We start from the raw sequence: 23,005 nt of genomic DNA, 5'->3' as shown, positions 1-23,005 counted from the left end.
AATATCACAATAAATTGAAGAGAAACAAACTTATAACTAATGCAGTTAGGGTATGTTGCAGACTGTGTGTGTTTTGAAATGGTGCACGGGTCTCTGCCAATACTCAGTTGTTTGATACAGTGCGAAATAATCATTTTAGTTCAGCACCAGTGCTCAGATCTTTCATTCACGATGGTGAAGTTAAATAATAAATGGGGAAGAATGCAACAAATTTGCATACCTGCCCACACAATGCCTGACCTTCAGTGCTAAAAATCCCAAATAAGCTACAACTGTGCAAATTATTCTGGGCTTTTGCAGCTCAACTCAGTGTTTCTCATGAGGAAATCTGCATACAACAGTGCATTTCACAACTGCAGTGAGTTACATTGATTGTTACATCTGTGAACCTCGCATGTGAACTTGTGTAAATGTGGATGTACTAAAGCTGTGCTTGCCATCTAACCATGGCCATGAAAATATGACTATTTTTAACTTGTGCAGCTTGAAAATTGTACTTATTGCCTTGGATCTTGGAACTGTATTCAGTGGCTGCTGAAGGAACCTAGTGTATCCTACAGGAGAGCCTTCTCAAAGGGATTTCTTTCTCTTGATTATAAAATACACGATAATGATTATGCCATCTCTGGTGAAGACCAGACTAGAGACATGCAATCTTCAGTGACAACTAGACATTTTACATGCTGAGAGCTAAATTAGTATGTCAGTATAGATGTCAAGGAGCAAAATTCTACCTATGTTGCATTGCCACCTGAACATTAAGCAATTGTATTGCTCTGTTACACTGCAGATGGTTAATGATGCTGATGTGCATCATTGTTTTTCTGACCAAAGAACACTGTAATTTCTTGCTTGAGAAGTACACACACATGGAAGAGAATGTACAACACAATTAGCAATACAGAAGTGGTTGGCAGAGTCTAGTGCTCTGGCCTATATAGACATTATATCCAACAGGGGCACAGCCAGCAGGCTGCACATGCAACTGCTGTTGTACTAGCAGGCTGTTGGCCTCTACTGGCTGAATCAAGCACAAACTTCATGCATTTAGTGTGAAGCAGCACACACATAAAATTGCAAGTTACAGCACTCCTCTTCCTTTACGAAGAAGTGAGCACTGTGCACACGTCCATTTCCTCTGTGGTCAGTGTAGCTTGTTGAGTCATGTGACATGCTGCCACCACAGCGAAGCATCAGGAGTGGCACCAGCATGGACGTGTGCATCACCTGCTCCCCCTGTGAGAGGCCATATGGTAAGAGAGGCGATGCTGTCACAGTTTTCATCATGTCTGGATCCAACCCTGGTGAAGGAGGTGAAGGCGGTGGAATAGGCGACACTGGCTGTCATAGCAGCAGCAGTGGTGGCAGAGAGGATGAGTGCACCAGCCACGGTTTAGGTGACGGCTGGGCAGATGGAGGACGTGAGGGCAGTAGAGATGCACTGGTGCACAACTGCCCACGTAAGATCATAGCTGGTCGAAGTGTCATGATGCCCTCCCCTCAGTCATGTGGACAATGCAGAGACTTTGGGCATGGGTTCTTTCTATAACCGCCAGGACCCGTTTTGGCCTGGGGCTTAACTCATGATCCCTAACAGCTGTGCCAGGCTGGAAGTGTTGCAGCACTGGTGCCGTCAGAAGGTGTGGCATCAACCAAAGCAGATGGAGCTGAGTCTGGGGCTGATGACCCTGCAACAATTCCATCAACCTCCTATCACCAACGGTGGTGAACCTATAAGAAATGTGGAACTGCTGAAGAGTGGTTGTGCCACAATAGCAACATCCAGTGTGAATTTGTGGTAGTATGCAATGTTGCCTAAAAATGACTGTAATTTTTTGATGGACATGGGGTGTGGCAATAGCATCAATATGCTGGCGCAATGGGTTAATGCTAGCACATGACACTTCAAAACCCAAATAAATAATGGGTGGTTGAAGAAACTGTATCTTGACCAAATTGCAGATTAACCCTGCAGACTGTAAAACAGAAAACAGAGGACAAAGATTGAGCAAATGTTTCTCTGCAGAGGCACCAGATGCTACTATGTCATCCAAATAGTTGATGCACCCTGTAATTGATGCAATAAGTTGTTCTAAGAAGCACTGAAAAATAGCTGCTACACTTGCCACACCAAAAGGCAAAGCTGGTACCGATAAAGCCCAAATGGGGTATTCACAAGTAGAAGGCATTTAGATTCCTTGTCAAGCAACAGCTGTAACTATGCCTCTGCAAATTCAGTCTTTGTAAAATAATGCGCCCCCCCCTCGCCCCCACTAATTTTGCTAACAACTTGTCAGGATATGGCAAAGGGTAGGTATTAATGATTGACAGTGCATTAATCTATTATTTAAAATCACCACAGAGTCATAACTTACTGGTAGGTTTTTGAAAATCATGAGTGTTGCTGACCACTTACTGGTAGAAAGAGGTCGAATAATGCCAAGGGATTAAAGACGATCTGATTCTGCTTCTACTTGATCCTGTAAGGTTACCTGTGCCACGTGGACCTGGAAAAAATGGGGGTAGCAGGACTGTTTCATCATAATATGAGCCTCAAATTCAGTTGCACAACCCAGTCCTAGAAAAATTGAAAGGTAAATCTGGCACAGAGAGCATCTAACTGTTGCTATGGAACTTGATCAGAAACGAAATGCACTTCATCATCGATGGAGAATACAAACAGTTTAAAAGCATCCAAACCAAACAGATTTTCAGCATAAACATTGTCCACAACTATGAATGTCATTGAATGAACCATAGCCTTGTAAGTCATAGGTGCAGAAAACTGTCAAAGAATGGGAATCCATTGTTTGTTATCACTCATCAGCCTCTGTCACACTTAAGTCAGCATGGAAGAAACCAATTCCACATAAGTCTGAGCATTCACCAATGTTGCTGCTTTATCTGTGTCCACCTGTATTCTCAATAGTTTGTTAAACACACACTCTTCACTGTATAACTTGCTTTGAGACACTGTCATTGCTGACACACTGTTCACACCCATGTTCATTTCATCCTCACTCAGGTTTGGAAAGGAGTTACAAACAGAAGCAATGTGTCCCAATGTTTGGGACATGCAGTCTGTTCATGATGAATGAAACAGTATGGGCATGAAGGCAGCAGAGCATGAGGCTGTCAGTGTTGTGATACAGACTGTTATTGTCACGAATGACAATTACCTGTATGCTTACAATCTGACTGAAAGCTGGGAGCAGTGAGAGAAACTGATTTCTGAAACTTTGGATCAGGCTTCTGTCTGACTACCTGCAGCCTGTAGAACTTTAAAATGACTGAGCTACATTCAATACTTCTAAGCATAGGATTTTCACACTGCAGAGCTCACTCTTGAACTTTCCTATCAGGAGCAAAACATATGATTTCATCACAAACCATTTGATCTGCATAGGATTCCTTATGAACATTTGTCACAGAAATACAAATATAGCTGAGTCCATGTAGTTCTGCTGTCCATGCCCTGCATCACTGTTTTGGCTGCTTTTAGCAGTGGTAAAACTCCACACAAGCAGCAATAATGGAGTATGTTTATATTGAAAGGTAGAAAATAACTCACACTTCTGACTGAAAGATAGACTTGAGGGTTTTTTTAGGGGGCAAGTTGACACAGCGACTGATGCACACAAGGTGAAATCAAAGAAAAGAACAGAGCCATGCACAAGTTTACGTCTTTTACTCCAAATGCTTGGAAATGTTGCCACAGGCACTTTATTTAAGTGTCCCAGTCTTCTGCTGCATCGCCGTACGCAAGGAACAGCAACAGATACATTGTTGGTGGGGCCACAGGTTGTTCCAGTGTAATCGTTAAACTGGAAATAACAACTGTCAGCATCTGCTGTTGCTCAAGAAGAGATTTAAACACTACCTCCGTGGAAATTAAACTCAAAAGACTAATGACTGAAGTTTAACACATGGAGTCAAATACCGTAGTCATCAGCAAAAAGTGTTCTCACCCAAGGACACTGTAATTTATCGCTTGAACAGTACACACACATGCAAGACAAGGTACACACACTTAGCAATACACAAGCAGCTGGTGGATCCTAGCACTCTGGCGTGTAGAGACACTAGTTCCATCAGGGGGATCAACCAGCAGGCTGTCCATGCAACTGCTGCCATATTAGCAGGCCGGGTGGCCTCTAGTGGCTGAATCAAGCACAAACTTCATGCGTGAACTATGAAGCGATGCACACACAAAATTACTAGTTACAGCAATTGCATGAATGGAACTCTTAAGTACTGATTAGTGCTTTTATATGTATTATGTAGCATGGATCCAAAGAGGATTACTGCAATGTCCACTAATGTGTTCACCAGCCCATCTATATCAGTATGTGAATTATGACTTGGTTTTCTAAACAATCCAAAATTGAGGCACTCAGGTGGCCCACAAATACATCAGACTTAAATTTTGTTGGTGACTTGTGACATACAGTTGGCCATGAGATTTCTAGTGGAGAGAAGATGCATTCCAGAAATGTGTATGCTATGCTTGTGCAACTTAGCATTGAATATTATCTACAATGTATCCATAATTAAAGTTCCAATTTTAAAACACTGTAGAAATAGAACCACTGTCCACAATTATGTCAAATTTTAACAGTATATGATTGACACAGGGGGAAATGTCATGGGGAAAAATTAATGGAAATTTTGCCAATAGATGATGCTGTAAGTGTCTTAACATAAATGGGGTCATCTACAAATGACAGATGAATTGTAATTTGATGACTATGACTTGAGTTGCACATTAAAGCATCCATACTGTTCAATGGGCATGACTTCACAACTTCAGCAGTCAACAGTTGTGGCACTGTTAGTTAGGTAAGCCCTTCCAACATGGCAAGGCCATACCAGCCTGGATGGGAAAAATTGGTTTTTAATTGTCCTGGGGTCAAAAACTGCATAAAATTAACAATGATGCTTGTTTTTAATTTTCCTTGTATCAGAAACCACATAAAGATCAAAATGACAACAGTCTCTACTTCTCGTGAGACTTGCACAAGACATGTTCAATATGCTGTCCACTGCTTTCTGCCACAAGTTGAAATCAAGAAACAGCATGCTCCACAGCAGAGTAGAATGTCTCTGATCACATCTTTCCATTAACCTCACAGCTGGTAGTCACGTGGATTAAGATCAGGTGATCTGGACAGCTGGGTTGTAAGAAAATGATGCCTGATAGTTCTAGCATTTCTGAAATGGCTCTGCAGTTGCTGCTTCACTGGCTGTGAAATGTGCGGAGGAGCCCCATCTTGCATAACAATGATCTTACACACACACTTACTGTTGAAACGTTGGAATGATCTTGGTGTTCATAAGACTCTCATGGTGTTTACCAATGATGATGTAGATAAGGGGATGTGCAATACTCATCTCTTTGAAAAGATACTGGCCTATGATAAACAATGCTATCAACCTGCACCACACAGTCACCTTTGCAGAATGAAGTGGTGGTACTGATTGATGTGCATGTGAATTTTCCATTGTCCATATTCAGCAGTTCTGCCTGTTGATGTCATTGCAGATGAAAATGCTCCTCATCTGCCCACAGAATCTTCCATGGCCATTAACTGACCACTTCCATGTGAGCAAGAAATTCCAGAGGAAATGCCTGTTTTGCTAGCAGTCAGGAGGAAGCAACTCCAGAACATGGATGATTTTGTATGGATAGCAATGTAGGATGCAGAATGTTTCATAGGATTTTATCCACTGTGCTTCCTGGCATATCCAGTGTTCAGGCAATTCACTGTCACTGCACGTTTGCACAGTACCACTCGACCCCTCCTGCAATGCTTTGCCCACATCTTTGACAGGCGTCAGTCAACTGCCTTCCTCCCTCTGCCACACTGCATTTCAAAGGAATGCTTATGTTTTTGAATTTTGTAATCATTTTCTCCAGATTCTTGGCAGACATCAGACCAATGCCTTTTTTTTTCATATCCTTAAGTGTCCAGAACTTCTGCAGGGGTACTGGTGCCCAGTTACCTTTCTTGTAAAAGAGCTTTACCAGCAGCGCATGAGCCTTCTTGGTGACAGTCATGTTAGGTGTCTCATATGTAAACAGAGCAATGACTGCATGCTGCATTTCTGTTGATTTGCATATTCTGACACTTACAGTGCCATCTATTGTTCAAATTTTCATGTTTTTTCTCTTTTTTCATTATTTATTTTATCCCCATGATGTTTCCCCCTGCATCAAAAATATACTGTTCAGAGTTGATATTCTGAGCAATGGTTCTCTTTCTATACCATTTTGAAACTGGGACTTTAACTATGGACACTCTGTAATTTGTTAGACTACATTTGAATCTACATACATACTCCTCGAGCCACTGTGCAGTGCATGGCAGATGGCACTTCATATCAGTATTACTTATTTTCTGTTCAGTTCCATTCTACTCTAACTCTAAATGTTACCCTTCAATACATGCCATAGTGTCAGGCCACCAGTGTGGTACACTTCAAATATTCCTCCAACAGCATTTGTATGGGCCAGCCCACAGAGGCTGCCTGCAGTGAGCCACATGATTTGTGCATGTGGTACAGCAGCTAATGCACCATATGCCAGAGCCTTCCTCTTCATAAGCCCAATGCAGCTGGCCGTGCTCTCATATTGTGTTGATATTTACTATCAGCAGCTGCTTGTATCAGCATCTGGATTGTTTCTATGTTGTCAACTGTTGTTTATTTGTGTGTGGAAGAAGATTAAACTTCGGTTCATTGTGTCCATGCTGTTGTTTGGGTCTTACAGTACAATACAATTGGCGATGAGTGTAGTGTTCGCTTTCATGTGCTCAGTTTATTTGGTTGTTCCTTCAGTTCTTCTGTCCTTGGAGGCAGCACTCCAATCTCTCTGTGAGCAGCAGCAGGCTCTTATGGTTGCTATCATGAACTTGTCACCCACATTGGCTGTGCAGGTTTCCACATGATCAGTATATTTGCCATCCTTTTCCCCTTACAATGATGCGACCAAAGACTGGAAGACTTCTGAGGAATGTCTTGCAAAACTTCTTGCTTTTGGTGTCACTGATACAAACATGTGTAAGGCTTTGTTCTTTTCATGGATTTCTCCTTAGATCTACCAGCTGTGCCAGTTAGCCCCACTCCAGGAACCTGCATCCCTTTCATTCAACATAATGAGTAAGTTGTTGCCAAGTTATCACTGTAAATGCTTGCATGTCATTGCAGTGTGTATAGAGTTCGATTGTTCTCATTAACAGCTCCACAGGTCCTGTGGGCCTTGGGCAGCCAGACCCCATAGCCTCAGTCATAAATGTCCATTTGTTACTAATATTTGTGATGATTCATAGACTGTCTGTGGTGTCATCGTTCAGCTGAATCCTGAGAGGGAGGCATGACAACATGCACTACAGCATGAGGATCCAACATTGGCTGGAGTGTTAAATATTGCTCAATCTCACAAGGTTATGTGTGCTACTGGTGATCACATTAAGGCTTGATGTGACATCACTGGGGTGACTCCTGTTCCTGGTCACTGGGCATCAGTCAGTTCTCTGGGGAGGACAACATGGCAGCTGTACAAAGGTGGCCCCTACATCACACTGTACCATGACATGCCAAAAAACAACAACAACAACCACCACAGCAACGGCAGTCACACTCCCCTCTTGCCCATACTATTTTGTGCAACATAACAGGGCCAAATGCCCTGAGTGCTGGGGGACTTGCGACAACTGTAGGATAAAAGGATATATATTGTCTGTGTGTTGTTCCAGCTCCCTCCTACGGACATGGATGTGGTTGTTAATTGTGTGTCTCTAGTGCTTAAGAATCATAACAAGCTATTTATTGAAGTGTGGCTGATGGACAAAGTGCTTAAACTACAAGTGGATATAGGTGCAGTCATAAAATTACTGAACTCATAAACTTAAGTGGATTTGGGATCTCTGGCATTATCTCTTTTACAGATCCTGCTATACATAAATCTGTGGCTTGTTCCTTGAATTTTCTGGTAGTAGATGATGTGGGCACCAGAAATCTGTTCTGTCTGGATACTTTCAATGCTTTTGGTTTTTACATTTTGGATATGGTGCACCTAGTTTCCAACCAGGTCCCTTACCAGCAGTGAGATTCTCTGTGGTCTGAGTTCTCTCTTTTCTTGGGTGGATTAGGTTGTGCCTCTAATTTTGTGGCCCACATTACCCCGAAACCTATGACACAGCTGCACTTTTTCCATGCACACCCTATTCCAGTAGCTTTGCATGATAAAATGAAACCAGAATTGGTCATTGGATGTCATACAACCTATTATATTGAGTGGTGTATGTCCATTGTGAATGTTAGAAAACTGTCTGGTCAGCTTCACCTCAATGGCAACTGAAAGTTTCAGTTAACACTCAATCTATCACTGACACCTACCCATTACACCATATGGATGGGTTATTGGCTAAACTCACTGTGGGCCAGTTTTTCCCCAAAACTGATTTATCTGAAGCCTATTTACAAGATCCATTGGATGAGGATTCTAAACGGTTCCACATGATTAACATGCTTTTTGGATTGTACTAATATCAACACTCCTGTTCTGCTGTTTTGTGTGGCTAGCACCCAGGCATTTTTCAGCATTGATTGGAACAACTAGGTGCATCCACAGAAGAGCATTTATGTAACTTATGCACCTTGTACACAGTCTTACATACTGCAGGATTGAAATTCAACTTGCCAAGTCACACTTTTTTCAGTCATGCAATGTGTATTTGGATTCAAAGTTTCTTGGGATGGTGTTAAGCCTTTACATCATCATATTGCTGCGATCACAACTCTACCTCTCCTTAAAATGTTAAAGAACTCCAAGCATTTTTAGGTAAAATTGCTTACTATCACAAATTTTTTTCCAGGTGCAGCTGTATTGGCCTATCCTCTCTATGCGTTGCTCCACGAGAACATTCCTTTTCAGTAGATGCTGGCCTGTGAGTGTTCATTCACAGTTTTGAAATGTAAATTGCATTATGCTCCTTGTTTGGCTACTTTTCATCCTGGCCACCACCTGGTTTTGGCTACAGACACCTCTCATTATGGACTAGAGGCTATTCTCGCACATCGATGTGAGAATGGTTCTGAGTGTCCACCAGCTGACATGTCAAAATGCTCACCTCTAGTTAGCAGTGGTAGTCTTAAGTTGAAAAGGAAGTGCTTGCTATTGTCTTCACCATCAAAAAGTTTCATGTGTTCTTTTATGAGTCTAAGTTTCATGTCATTACTGACCTTAAGTCCTTAGTTTTGTCATTGAATTATTCTGCTTCACTACCAGACAAAGCAGCACATTGTCTCCTGCATTGAGCCTTGTTTCTGCCTCACTACAACTATGAAATACATTTTAAGCCCACCGCACAGCATGCCAACACCAATGCAGTGTCCCAGCTTCTAATGGGGCTGGATCCTACTTTAGATCAGGATGAACTCCACTGTTTTCCTTAGATGTTGAGGGGCAATGCACAGTGAAAGGGTTCCCTATTATGGACTCCCAGATTGCAGTGGTTGTCACTACCAATCTGGTTTAGCGTCAAGTTGTTCACCTCGTTCAGCCTGGCTGGCCAGACTGCCCTCTGGATAGGGCTCCTGATCCTTTGCATAACTGTTTTGCCCTCTCTGACCATCTTTTGGTATTTGATGATGTTGTTATTTTAGCTACAGGCACATTGTCATCTAGGGTTGTGATTTTGGCTGCCCAGTGGTGTGACGTGCCTCAGATCCTACATCAGGAACATTGATGGAGTCTTGCATACCAAGTTATTGGCCCATTGGCACATGTTTTGACCCAGCATCAACAATGAGATTGTACATCTTGTTGTGGCCTGCTCTCAGTGTGCTACCCAACAGGTGCCACAGTCAATACTCTCTGTGGCCACTGCAGAGCATCTATGGGTCTATGGGCACATGTCCATGTTTATTTTGTGGAACCCTTCCTGAATTAATAATGGTTGTTGGTTGATTATTCTTTCTCTTAGTTTCTGTATGTTATCTGCTGTCATTTGACATAAGCTGCAGCTATGATTTTTTTTCTATTGAGGGATTGCCTTTGATGTACTGGGTGACACAGAAAAACAGGAACATTTCCACAATAGAGTGAATAGAAGCAAACACAACTGAATTCACAGTACTAGAACAAACATCAACCATGATTGTGTTATTGGTTTTAAGCACCAGGATTTTGGTTAGAGCCAGGATACAAAGATCATGATTTTCAGAAATAATTATTTTGTGGGGTGAGTGCACAGTTTTCAATGAAGTAAGCAAAATGACAAAGGAAAGAAAGAATTTAGATTTCTCACATTCTACATAAATGTGTAATGTGTAGAGGTAGTGCACTTAACCATCAGTTGCATACCCTGCTTTCCTTAGGGTTAGTTGAAAACTATGCACATATATTTGTTGACACTTTTTGCTGGCTACTCACTAGACTTGAAGAAATTTAAAAGCAGAACACTTTTACTGACATTGTGCATATAACCAAATAAGAAAGGATAACACATACACTCTGCTTTTTAGTAGCCAGAGAAATGCACTCGTTTTGGTTCTCTATGCTGCTATATATTTGATAATTTGCCTGCTGTGAAATATAAAGCATTCAGAGGATTTTATTAATCTATGTATAGGGAAGATGTCAAAATACAGTTACTGAAATGTGAAGTACAGGGTGTTACAAAAAGGTACAGCCAAACTTTCAGGAAACATTCCTCACACACAAATAAAGAAAAGGTGTTATGTGGACATGTGTCCAGAAACGCTTAATTTCCATGTTAGAGCTCATTTTAGTTTTGTCAGTATGTACTGTACTTCCTCAATTCACCACCAGTTGGCACAATTGAAGGAAGGTAATGTTGACTTCGGTGCTTGTGTTGACATGCGACTCATTGCTCTACAGTACTAGCATCAAGCACATCAGTACGTAGCATCAACAGGTTAGTGTTCATCACGAACGTGGTTTTGCAGTCCGTGCAATGTTTACAAATGCGGAGTTGGTAGATGCCCATTTGATGTATGGATTAGCATGGGGCAATAGCCGTGGTGCGGTATGTTTGTATCGAGACATATTTCCAGAACGAAGGTGTCCCAACAGGAAGACGTTCGAAGCAATTGATCGGCATCTTAGGGAGCACAGAACATTCCAGCCTATGACTTGCGACTGGGGAAGACCTAGAACGATGAAGACACCTGCAATGGATGAGGCAATTCTTCATGCAGTTGACGATAACCCTGATGTCAGCATCAGCGAAGTTGCTGCTGTACAAGGTAACGTTGACCACGTCACTGTATGGAGAGTGCTACGGGAGAACCAGTTGTTTCCATACCATGTACAGCGTGTGCAGGCACTATCAACAGCTGATTGGCCTCCACGGGTACACTTCTGCGAATGGTTCATCCAACAGTGTGTCAATCCTCATTTCAGTGCAAATGTTCTCTTTACGGATGAGGCTTCATTTCAACGTGATCAAATTGTAAATTTTCACAATCAACATGTGTGGGCTGACGAGAATCCGCACGCAATTGTGCAATCACGTCATCAACACAGATTTTCTGTGAAAGTTTGGGCAGGCATTGTTGGTGATGTCTTGATTGGGTCCCATGTTCTTCCACCTATGCTCAATGGAGCACGTTATCATGATTTCATACGGACATTCTACCTGTGCTGCTAGAACATGCGCGTTTACAAGTACGACACAACATGTGGTTCATGCACGATGCAGCTCCTGCACATTTCAATCGAAGTGTTTGTACGCTTCTCAACAACAGATTTGGTGACTGATGGATTGGTAGAGGTGGACCAATTCCATGGCCTCCACACTCTCCTTACCTCAACCCTCTTGACTTTCATTTATGGGGACATTTGAAAGCTCTTGTCTACGCAACCCCGGTACCAAATGTAGAGACTCTTCGTGCTCGTATTGTGGACGGCTGTGATACAATACGCCGTTCTCCAGGGCTGCATCAGTACGGAGTTGTACGCTTCTCAACAACAGATTTGGTGACTGATGGATTGGTAGAGGCGGACCAATTCCATGGCCTCCACACTCTCCTTACCTCAACCCTCTTGACTTTCATTTATGGGGACATTTGAAAGCTCTTGTCTACGCAACCCCGGTACCAAATGTAGAGACTCTTCGTGCTCGTATTGTGGACGGCTGTGATACAATACGCCGTTCTCCAGGGCTGCATCAGCGCATCAGGGATTCCATGCGATGGAGGGTGGATGCATGTATCCTCGCTAATGGAGGACATTTTGAACTTTTCCTGTAACAAAGTGTTTGAAGTCACGCTGGTACGTTCTGTTGCTGTGACTTTTCATTCCATGATTAATGTGATTTGAAGAGAAGTAATAAAATGAGCTCTAACATGGAAAGTAAGCGTTTCCAGACACATGTCCTTATAACATATTTTCTTTCTTTGTGTGTGAGCAATGTTTCCTGAAAGTTTGGCCGTACCTTTTTGTAACACCCTGTAGATGTATGTCGCACAATCTGTTTGACAAAATCTGGTATAGTATATAGAAAACAGCATTATTGCAGTTAAACCATTCTTATCAAAAAATGCTACAGAAAAGTGTTACATCAACCATCTATGTAAGCCAAGAGAATGAGGCCTTGTATATTTAATTTTAAAAAGCATAAGAAATTTGTACATATTCCCACTTGTTACTTTTAAGCAAATTGTATGCTTATTCATTCTGTTCATCTGATGGAAACATCTGATGAATTTTTCTCATGTACACAGTAGGGCCTTTTTGAGTGTTTCTACAGTTTTCTATCAATCATATTTTGTTTTCATGAGAATTTTTGCTGTGGATATGTGTTCTGAGAAGCTGTTATATGTATTCTGATGAACTCTTCTTGGATGATCAGCAGAGTGCTGGTGCCTTGTCATAGTTACTGAAACCTTATGACGTTGCCATTTATGAAATATTGATGGCATTTATCATTTTTTTAAAAATCACGTCGTTAGATGGCATCCTCCACAAACGGAAAATTCTGGTGATCTAGGGTGCCAGGGAATGTTGCCGAATCATGAGATCACATGGTTGCCAAACAATTCTCACACATATGCCATTGATTGCCATGTAGTGCATGATGCTCTGTTCTGTTGAAACCAGGCTTCTTGAACATTTGGAAAGTTGTTCAATACAGGTGTAACAAAAGTTTGTATCATCTCCACATAACAATCAGCATTGACATTTACTGTATTTCCCTATTCATTTGCGAAAAAAATATGGTCTCATAATTCCATGTGATGAAACATCACACCATACTGTCACTTTACTAGCGTGTAAAGGGTGCTCATGAACGTCATTGAGGATTTGTGTTTCCCAGTAACGGTAGTTCTGTTTATTCACATAACCTGTGAGATCAAGATGTGCCTCATCTGACATCCACAACTTGTTTAGATATTCATCGTCATTATTTTTGTTATCATTTGTTGACAGAATCCTAATCGTAATCAGTAATTGTCCTTCAATTGTTGCCCCATCTGTAGTTTGTATGGATGAAATTTTAAATCAAGATGAAGAATTCTGCAAACACTCTCCCGGGACATTCCAATCACTGCTGCTTGCTTAAATTGAATGCTGCGAGCTGCATAAGATAAACTTGCTTACAATGTCAATGTTTGCTGGAGAATGCACACTTCTTGGTCATCCTGTTGGTTTCTCCTTGAGGGTAGATCCAGTCTCTTCAAAGTTATTAATCCAATATTTTGTTGCATGTATCGATGGAATGGCATCATGACGTCCTAAATTATAAAAATGTCGAAACTCCCTCTGTGCAACTACCAAACTATCATTGTTTTTATAAAACATTTTTAATGCTGACATATGCTGTTGTCTATTACACTGATCCATGATAACTGAAATGGCGAACTATTTACTCGCTGTCACAGACCTGCAGTACTGCCACCTGCCCATGGCTACCACTACTCATTTCAAACACTCCCGTTATTCTGTGTCACCCTGTTTAACAGTCCACAGTTTATGTCTCAGGCCTTCCACAATTTCTGTGCCCATCAAGGCATTGACCGTGTGACTGCTTCTCTTTTCACTCCGAATGTAATGGTGAGGCGGAATGCCTCGTCTGCACATCCAAGGTTCAAATGAAGAAGTACGACATGGACTCCTCCATGGACGTCACATTGACATGTTTCTGGATTTCCCAAAGGTTTACACTGCTGGGGCTCAGAGTCTGGCTGAGATGCTCCATGGTCACCACCCATGCACCCTCCTGCATCAGCTCATGTTGCCCCACTATTGCCCATCAGTGTGACTCTTGTTATGGTTTCATGGTATGGGCTCAGGGGATTGGCTGCTGCCTAAAGTACCTTCCAGGCACAATCCACAGCTGCCAAGGCCAACACCTCTGTACAGTGCACACCAGTGAATTCCTGGTGGCACACCAACATGACCAGCTGCATCCTCGAGCCATGACAAGGGCCACGGGTCTGCTGTTGCCATCTCTTCCTCCCACGTCAGTACCTGTCCTGGCCTCAAGGGGCATTCCTGCTGCAGGGGCAGACTCACATACCTTGGGAATGTTGTTTCAACTGCCTCTCCACTTGGGTTTGACCTCCAGCACCTACTACTGGACCTTCCATCATGCTTCGTTGCCACCAACAATTCTGCCATCAGCACTTTCAGATCCTTCAATACTGACACACCCAACCAAGCGACTGGTGCCCTCACTGCCAGCACAGTTCCACATCATGGAACTGAATGCTGAGATGCAACCACTGCCCTTATCACCTGTCTTCTCTTCTGATCCTGCGTGGGGGAGCAGACGTCACGCATGTGAATGTCCATGCCGCTTCCACCCAAATTCACTGGTTCCAGGCTGGAATATTCTTCTGTCACCACTGCCACCTTTTGTTGGATCTGCCGCAGAAGCCACTGATGTTTCAACTGTCATCTGACACCTGCATTGGTGGAGCACCCTTTCCCCAAGAAGGGAGGCATGCTATAACCCTGTATGTAATACTTGTTAATGCACTGTGGCCCATACCACTGGCATGCTACACTTCGAATATTCTGCCACTGGCATCTGTGTGAGCCGGCCACCAGAGGCCACCTTTGTTAGGCCACATGACTTGTGCACATGGCACAGCACCTGCCACACTGTCTACCAGAAGCCTCCTCTTCACAAATGCAGTACAGGTGGCACTCATTTTCATATTGTGTTCCTAGTCATTGTCAGCATCTGCTTGTATCAGTAACTGGATTGTTTCTATGTTTGTGTCTATGTCCTTAACTGTTGTTAGATTGAATGTGGAAGAAGGGTAAACTTTTGTTAACTGTGGCCATGCTGTTGTTTGTGTCTTACTGTACGATACACATTCACATATGGAACAAGGGACAAATTAGTCTACATATGTTTCAAAATACGCCTTAACCTCTCTTAACTTATTCTCATGATCATCCACGGTTACTGTGTCAACACTGATGCCACATTGGATGCTGGACACAGCTTGCACTGGTAGCACCAACCAGTAACCCATACCGAAATACAGTATTAGGACTAACTACTAACCTATAGAAAAATCCAGTTCTGTTTTGGACTAATAGCACTAACTAAATCAGTAGGAGTAAATTTAGAACTGTTGTAGTACCTAGTGTTATTGAAATGTATGAGGATGCTGTAATGAATAAAAATTCTGTCCTCCAGACAACTGGAAGAAGGCATAAGCCTCCTCTCTTCTGAAGGCATCACTTCTGGCCCTGTCTTGGGAACTGGAGTAGTGTCCTACGTCTGCTTGGGCCATCTTAAGATGCATTTTCTTTCCATTCATAAGCCAGATCCCTCATGTGGGTTAGACTAGTTAAAGATAATTTTTTCATGATGTGAGCCCATGATGAGGACACCCTAGAACATCAAGAAATAAGTTAATCACACTTTGGGTTGATAACCTCCTTCTCACTTACAGCTTCTTACCACTAATCACAATCAATACCTTCACCTTGACAGCTGTTACCCATTTGATGCCAATAAATGACTACCCAAAAATGAATCATTTGCAGTGAGAATTAGTCCCCCTCACAGTATGCTGATGGTTTTTTGGGGCATTCTGAGACTGTAACTTTCCTCCTAATAGGGCATTTGTTTATTTATGTATAAGTAGTATAGTACTAATTAGTATACAATAATATGCTATAAATATTATAGTATGGTATTTATTTAGGTAGAAATGAATAAATAAATAAAACAAATAAATAAATACTTTCATAGTCATTTGAAAAAATGAATGTACCATGCAATATCTCCAGCCAAATTGTATATTCATTTCAAACATGTTATCCTATCACTTATTACCATCCAGAGCTGGAACAATCAAATCACATTTACTGTCAGGACTTTCACTACCTCTCATCTTGTTTTGAAATGACAAATATCCTCCCAAAAATCCTTCACAACACTCCCAAATTGGTATTCTATCTCCCATCCAACTGTGACAGTATCCCTGTCGGTCCTTAAATGCCTTCTTGTACCCAGCCCCCTGTCTGCTTTGTCAGATTCCTGTGTATGACACACTTGAAAGACATGTACAATACATCCACCCACTGCCACCTGTACCATCCGTGCCATGTTATTTATTATCACGTCAAAGGCAAAGCCACATGTAAAACCAGTCACATAATATATCAGTTTTACTGCAACCACTGCAAACACCCTGTTGGGTTGGTGCATAAGTTTATAATATTTTTGTTTTGTTTGTCAGTATTCCAGTTGCTATGGGTTTATTTATTGATTCTCAATTTTTTATTTGTAGCTCACTTTTGCTCTCTGGTGTATATAATATCATTTTGTCGTTTGGAGATAGTGAGTGGAACAGTGGATGCTAGAAAATCGAGTGATATTTAGAGAAATCAGAACATTTCCAACATATTCTTCTGTATGAGTTCAGTGTAAGGGTGATAGCAACCAGAAACATTTGCGTCATGTATGGGGATAATGTCAATGAACTCAGAATGGCAAGAAAATGCTCATTTTAAGGAGGATTGTTTTGACATTAGTGATTTTCCACATTCAGGAAGACCTACGGAGTTTGATGAAGATCATTTAAACACATTAATCCACAATTATCCTCATCAGTGTATTTTAGATCTGGTAAATGTGATGAACTGTGATCATTTCACCATCATGTGGCATTTTCATGCAATGGGGTAGTTTCAAATTTGGGTGTATGGATACTATGTGCCCATACAAAGACCTGTGTGCATTCAGAAAAGATAATGTTATGCACCTGGAGGAACAGCGACACTGTGGTGTACTACAAATTGCTTTCCCAAGTTGTAACTGTCACTGCTGTTCTTTATTGTCAACAACTGAGACATCTTGCAGATGCAATCCAAGAACAATGATGAGAAAGACTGTGTAAAGTTATGCTGCTCCATGATAATGCCCTCCCTCATTCTACTAGACTGACAAAAATACTACACAGGAATTGGATTTGGAAGTCATCCCACACAAACCTTATTCACTTGATCTTGCACTCTCAGATTTTCACCTTTTTCACTCTCTATCAAACAGCCTTCAAGGAACTTCCTTTTCAGATAAAAATGCACTCTGAATATGGCTTGACAAGTTCTTCATCTCAAACCATGTGATTTCTACAGTCACAGAGTCAAAAACTTAGCATTGGCAGACTGTTGTAAATAGTGAAGGAGAATATATTACACTCCTGGAAATGGAAAAAAGAACACATTGACACCGGTGTGTCAGACCCACCATACTTGCTCCGGACACTGCGAGAGGGCTGTACAAGCAATGATCACACGCACGGCACAGCGGACACACCAGGAACCGCGGTGTTGGCCGTCGAATGGCGCTAGCTGCGCAGCATTTGTGCACTGCCGCCGTCAGTGTCAGCCAGTTTGCCGTGGCATACGGAGCTCCATCGCAGTCTTCAACACTGGTAGCATGCCGCGACAGCGTGGACGTGAACCGTATGTGCAGTTGACGGACTTTGAGCGAGGGCATATAGTGGGCATGCGGGAGGCCGGGTGGACGTACCGCCGAATTGCTCAACACGTGGGGCAATGAAGTCTCCACAGTACATCGATGTTGTCGCCAGTGGTCGGCGGAAGGTGCACGTGCCCGTCGACCTGGGACCGGACCGCAGCGACGCACGGATGCACGTCAAGACCGTAGGATCCTACGCAGTGCCGTAGGGGACCGCACCGCCACTTCCCAGCAAATTAGGGACACTGTTGCTCCTGGGGTATCGGCGAGGACCATTCGCAACCGTCTCCATGAAGCTGGGCTATGGTCCCACACACCGTTAGGCCGTCTTCCACTCACGCCCCAACATCGTGCAGCCCGCCTCCAGTGGTGTCGCGACAGGCGTGAATGGAGGGACGAATGGAGACTTGCCGTCTTCAGCGATGAGAGTCGCTTCTGCCTTGGTGCCAATGATGGTCGTATGCGTGTTTGGCGCCGTGCAGGTGAGCGCCACAATCAGGACTGCATACGACCGAGGCACACAGGGCCAACACCCGGCATCATGGTGTGGGGAGCGATCTCCTACACTGGCCGTACACCACTGGTGATCGTCGAGGGGACACTGAATAGTGCACGGTACATCCAAACCGTCATCGAACCCATCGTTCTACCATTCCTAGACCGGCAAGAGAACTTGCTGTTCCAACAGGACAATGCACGTCCGCATGTATCCCGTGCCACCCAACGTGCTCTAGAAGGTGTAAGTCAACTACCCTGGCCAGCAAGATCTCCAGATCTGTCCCCCATTGAGCATGTTTGGGACTGGATGAAGCGTCGTCTCACGCGGTCTGCACGTCCAGCACGAACGCTGGTCCAACTGAGGCGCCAGGTGGAAATGGCATGGCAAGCCGTTCCACAGGACTACATCCAGCATCTCTACGATCATCTCCATGGGAGAATAGCAGCCTGCATTGCTGCGAAAGGTGGATATACACTGTACTAGTGCCGACATTGTGCATGCTCTGTTGCCTGTGTCTATGTGCCTGTGGTTCTGTCAGTGTGATCATGTGATGTATCTGACCCCAGGAATGTGTCAATAAAGTTTCCCCTTCCTGGGACAATGAATTCACGGTGTTCTTATTTCAATTTCCAGGAGTGTATTAATGACTAAAGTCTCTGTTAAGTGTGTCTGTTGTGTTTGTTAAACTTATGGAAAAATGCTATGAATTTATGCACGAACCCAATACATGGGTGATACCACTAAGACATTTTAATCTACATGAATGCTTACCACAAAACAGAGAGCAAAGACCAATGACATTGTCCTGTTTTGCAAACCCAAGCCATTTGATCCCAACTTTCCTAAATTGTACAGGTAGGAGTCTTACCTGCAAAGTATCCTTTGTTTCCATAAACCTGTGTTCAATATCCTTTAGGCACTCTCCTCTACTCACACATTCCCACTTTACCTGCTCCTCTATTCATATGGGATTTCACCCTATTGTCCCCACCTCAGTCGTGACTCTTCCTCTTCCTCTTCCTTATACCTTTTACCCCATTCCAGCTCCCACCATGAAACCTTTCCTATCTCTTTCTCCTACTCTGTTTTTTCTCCTATACTTTGCCCTCATTTTTTCATGCTATATATCTTCCAGCACATTTGTCCTCTAACTAGCTGCTGCATGCAGTTATACATTCCACCCCAGTGTGACTCTTCCTAACACCAAGGTAGTTGTCCCATTTGTCCCACTTCCAAATCCATGCTGTCCTTCCATTTCCTCACCTGCAATACCTTTATAGATACGGACTTTTCCCAGTCAGACAGGACCGTTTAGAAGTAACAGTGTGTGTGTGTGTGTGTGTGTTTGTGTGTGTGTGTGTGTGTGTGTGTGTGTGTGTGTGTGTGTGTGTATGAGCCATGAATAAGGATGGTATCCAAAACCTAAGCATTTTCTGCCTCTTTTTTTATCTGCCTATGTACTTTTTAGTGCCTCTTATAATAAGTAGCAATTTATCCTCTATCCATGTGGTCTTCACCCAGGAATTTATAATTTTAAAATTATACAGCTGTAAAATAAACCTTGCAAATAATACTGGTTTATTTCTTAAGAAAAATTCCGTTTGTGAGATACAGACACAGAAGAATCTTTTCTATCAGTAGAGTGGTTAAATGTTTGTGATGAAGCTACATTTGGCAAAAAATAAACATTGTCATCTGGCTTTAGTTAAAACCTCTGAGTTAGAGGCAGTGTTCAATGCATAAACTGTTCCGTGATTTTTGTCTCTGACTGCAGGAGACATCTTTGAAGATAAAATGGCAACTCAAAGGCTCTATGGACCCCCAAATTTATAAAGCTCCATAGAGGACATCTCAGTTTGTCACATGATACTGAATATTTGATTATCTCTGGTGGGCAATATTATTCTTGATTAAAAGCAATTGATTATCACACACACTTGTGTAGAGATGTCATAGAGATTTATGAACACCATGACAATTTTAACAGAAAAGACGGGAAAGTTATGTTCGATAACTATGGATGCTGATTTTAAGCCATCAGAATGATGATCGATTGCTTTTAATTGAGAATGATGAAGCCAGCCAGAGATAATCACACATTCTATCTACATCTACAGTCTACATTTATACTCCGCAAGCCACCCAAAGGTGTGTGGCAGAGGGCATTTTACGTGCCACTGTCATTACCTCCCTTTCCTGTTCCAGTCGCGTATGGTTCGCGGGAAGAACGACTGTCTGAAAGCCTCCGTGCGCGCTCTAATCTCTCTAATTTTACATTCGTGATCTCCTCGGGAGGTATAAGTAGGGGGAAGCAATATATTCGATACCTCATCCAGAAATGCACACTCTCAAAACCTGGCGAGCAATCTACACCGCGATGCAGAGCGCCTCTCTTGCAGAGTCTGCCACTTGAGTTTATTAAACATCTCCGTAACACTATCATGGTTACCAAATAACCCTGTGACGAAACGCGCCGCTCTTCTTTGGATCTTCTCTATCTCCTCCGTCAAACCGATCTGGTACGGATCCCACACTGATGAGCAATACTCAAGTATAGGTCGAACGAGAGTTTTGTAAGCCACCTCCTTTGTTGATGGACTACATTTTCTAAGCACTCTCCCAATGAATCTCAACCTGGTACCCACCTTACCAACAATTAATTTTATATGATCATTCCACTTCAAATCGTTCTGCACGCATACTCCCAGATATTTTACAGAAGTAACTGCTACCAGTGTTTGTTCCGCTATCATATGATCATACAATAAAGGATCCTTCTTTCTATGTATTCGCAATACATTACATTTGTCTATGTTAAGGGACAGTTGCCACTCCCTGCACCAAGTGCCTATCCGCTGCAGATCTTCCTGCATTTCGCTACAATTTTCTAATGCTGCAACTTCTCTGTATACTACAGCATCATCCGCGAAAAGCCGCATGGAACTTCCGACACATTCAGGATTATGTAAGAATTGTAGTGCTGTCTATACAGCTCTATAAATTTTGGGGACCCCTCATGTCTTTGGTGCAGTTGCCATTTTATTTCCAAAAATGTCTTCTGCAGTTGAAGAAGAAACATCAAGGGATAGTTTTATGTATTGACCATCGTCTCTCAGCCCAGAAATTTTAACTGAAGTAAACACTGGCGTGAAATCCTGTATTGTATGATTCCCAACTGATGTTTCATTAGTTATTATGAAGCAGACTCTAACACCACTATGGCACAGGATTTACCTTGTAAGAAATTTTACATTTTACCAACTTCAGTCATAGTCCATTATACACCATGAACACATGAGAATACTCAAAATAGCTACATTGTTATTTGACTCAAAGTTAAAACCATGCATATGTTTTAGTGGAGCCTACCATAGAAGATGCTGGTGAGCATCCAATTGTAATTACATTTGGACAACCTATTGAATTTAAATGTGAAGCACATCGAGGAATACCTGCACCAACTATTACATGGTACAAGGATGGTAAAATTTTGGATGATAAACAGGCACATCGGGAAAATGTGTCATTACATTCAAATGGCTCTCTGATAATACCAAATGTCAGCCATGAACATGAGGGAACCTATGAATGCAAAGCACAAAATGCTGTAGGAACTGCAGCTAAAAGTTTTCTAGTCACAGTGAATGGTAAGACAATATAAGGCTCTCCTGTGTTTATATTTGTATAGATTAAGCAGTAGAATTCATGTAAAGCTGAGAAACAAAAAGAAATTTTTTATAGCTGAAGATGTTTAATTATAATTTCATTGTTTTGAAATACACTGAAAATACTGTAATGCAGCCCTGGCTGGAATAATTCAAAATATATTTTCTGGTGATTTTCAGAACCACCCAGTTTCAAATCAGGTGATCATCTAGAACAAAATGTTAATTTGGGTGAAGAACTTATTCTCCATTGTGAACCTGAAGGTGATCCAAAGCCTGTGATATCATGGAAGAAAGAAAGAATGCCTTTACAAGAAAGTAAAGACATGTAAGTTTGAGAACAGAAAGTTCTTGGTGGAATGTAAATAATGGAAGCAATAAAGTTAACTTTTTACTTTGCAGTTGACATGTTGGGAGGATGGTAGGCACGTAACCAAGCTATGGTTTCAGATGATACCTTTCTTCAAACTAGTACAGAATACACCCATAAACACACACATACACGCAGACTTGCATGGCTACATTGTCCCAGCTGACTACATTACACTGGAAGTGCAGCTCGGTCAAATTGTTACCTTATGTCCTTTCCTTACAAATGTGTAACTTTGATTTATGTGGCAAGTGATAATGATGACCAAAGGCAAATATGTATGCCATATTTACCTGAATGTAAGATACCCTGAACATAAGATGACCCCCCATTTTTAAAAGGCTCCTTGAGAAAAATATATTTTTAACATATTGTGACTAATCAAAAATACAAACTGTTTTTTTGACAAAGTATCTACTAAAAAGTTTACATTATATAGATTCTAAACTTATGGTATTTATTGATTTTGAACATTTTGCTAATAGTAGGAGAAATA

At 42.1% G+C, this 23,005-nt stretch overlaps 1 protein-coding gene across 1 annotated transcript in view; it reads left to right on the top strand.

The window, feature by feature from the left end:
* The window catches only part of LOC126470270 (hemicentin-1-like), an 808,493-nt gene that overhangs the window by 306,964 nt on the left and 478,524 nt on the right, over positions 1-23,005 (top strand). The window contains exons 18-19 of the mRNA XM_050098010.1: positions 21,834-22,121; positions 22,320-22,467. Of these exons, the coding sequence (XP_049953967.1) occupies positions 21,834-22,121; positions 22,320-22,467 (436 nt within the window). The remainder of the gene's footprint in view (positions 1-21,833; positions 22,122-22,319; positions 22,468-23,005) is intronic.

This window comes from Schistocerca serialis, chromosome 3 (assembly GCF_023864345.2).
Source record: "Schistocerca serialis cubense isolate TAMUIC-IGC-003099 chromosome 3, iqSchSeri2.2, whole genome shotgun sequence".
NCBI classification, from domain to species: domain Eukaryota; kingdom Metazoa; phylum Arthropoda; class Insecta; order Orthoptera; family Acrididae; genus Schistocerca; species Schistocerca serialis.
The sequence above is the reverse complement of the archived record's forward strand: the minus strand, read 5'-3'. Positions and strand labels throughout refer to the sequence as shown.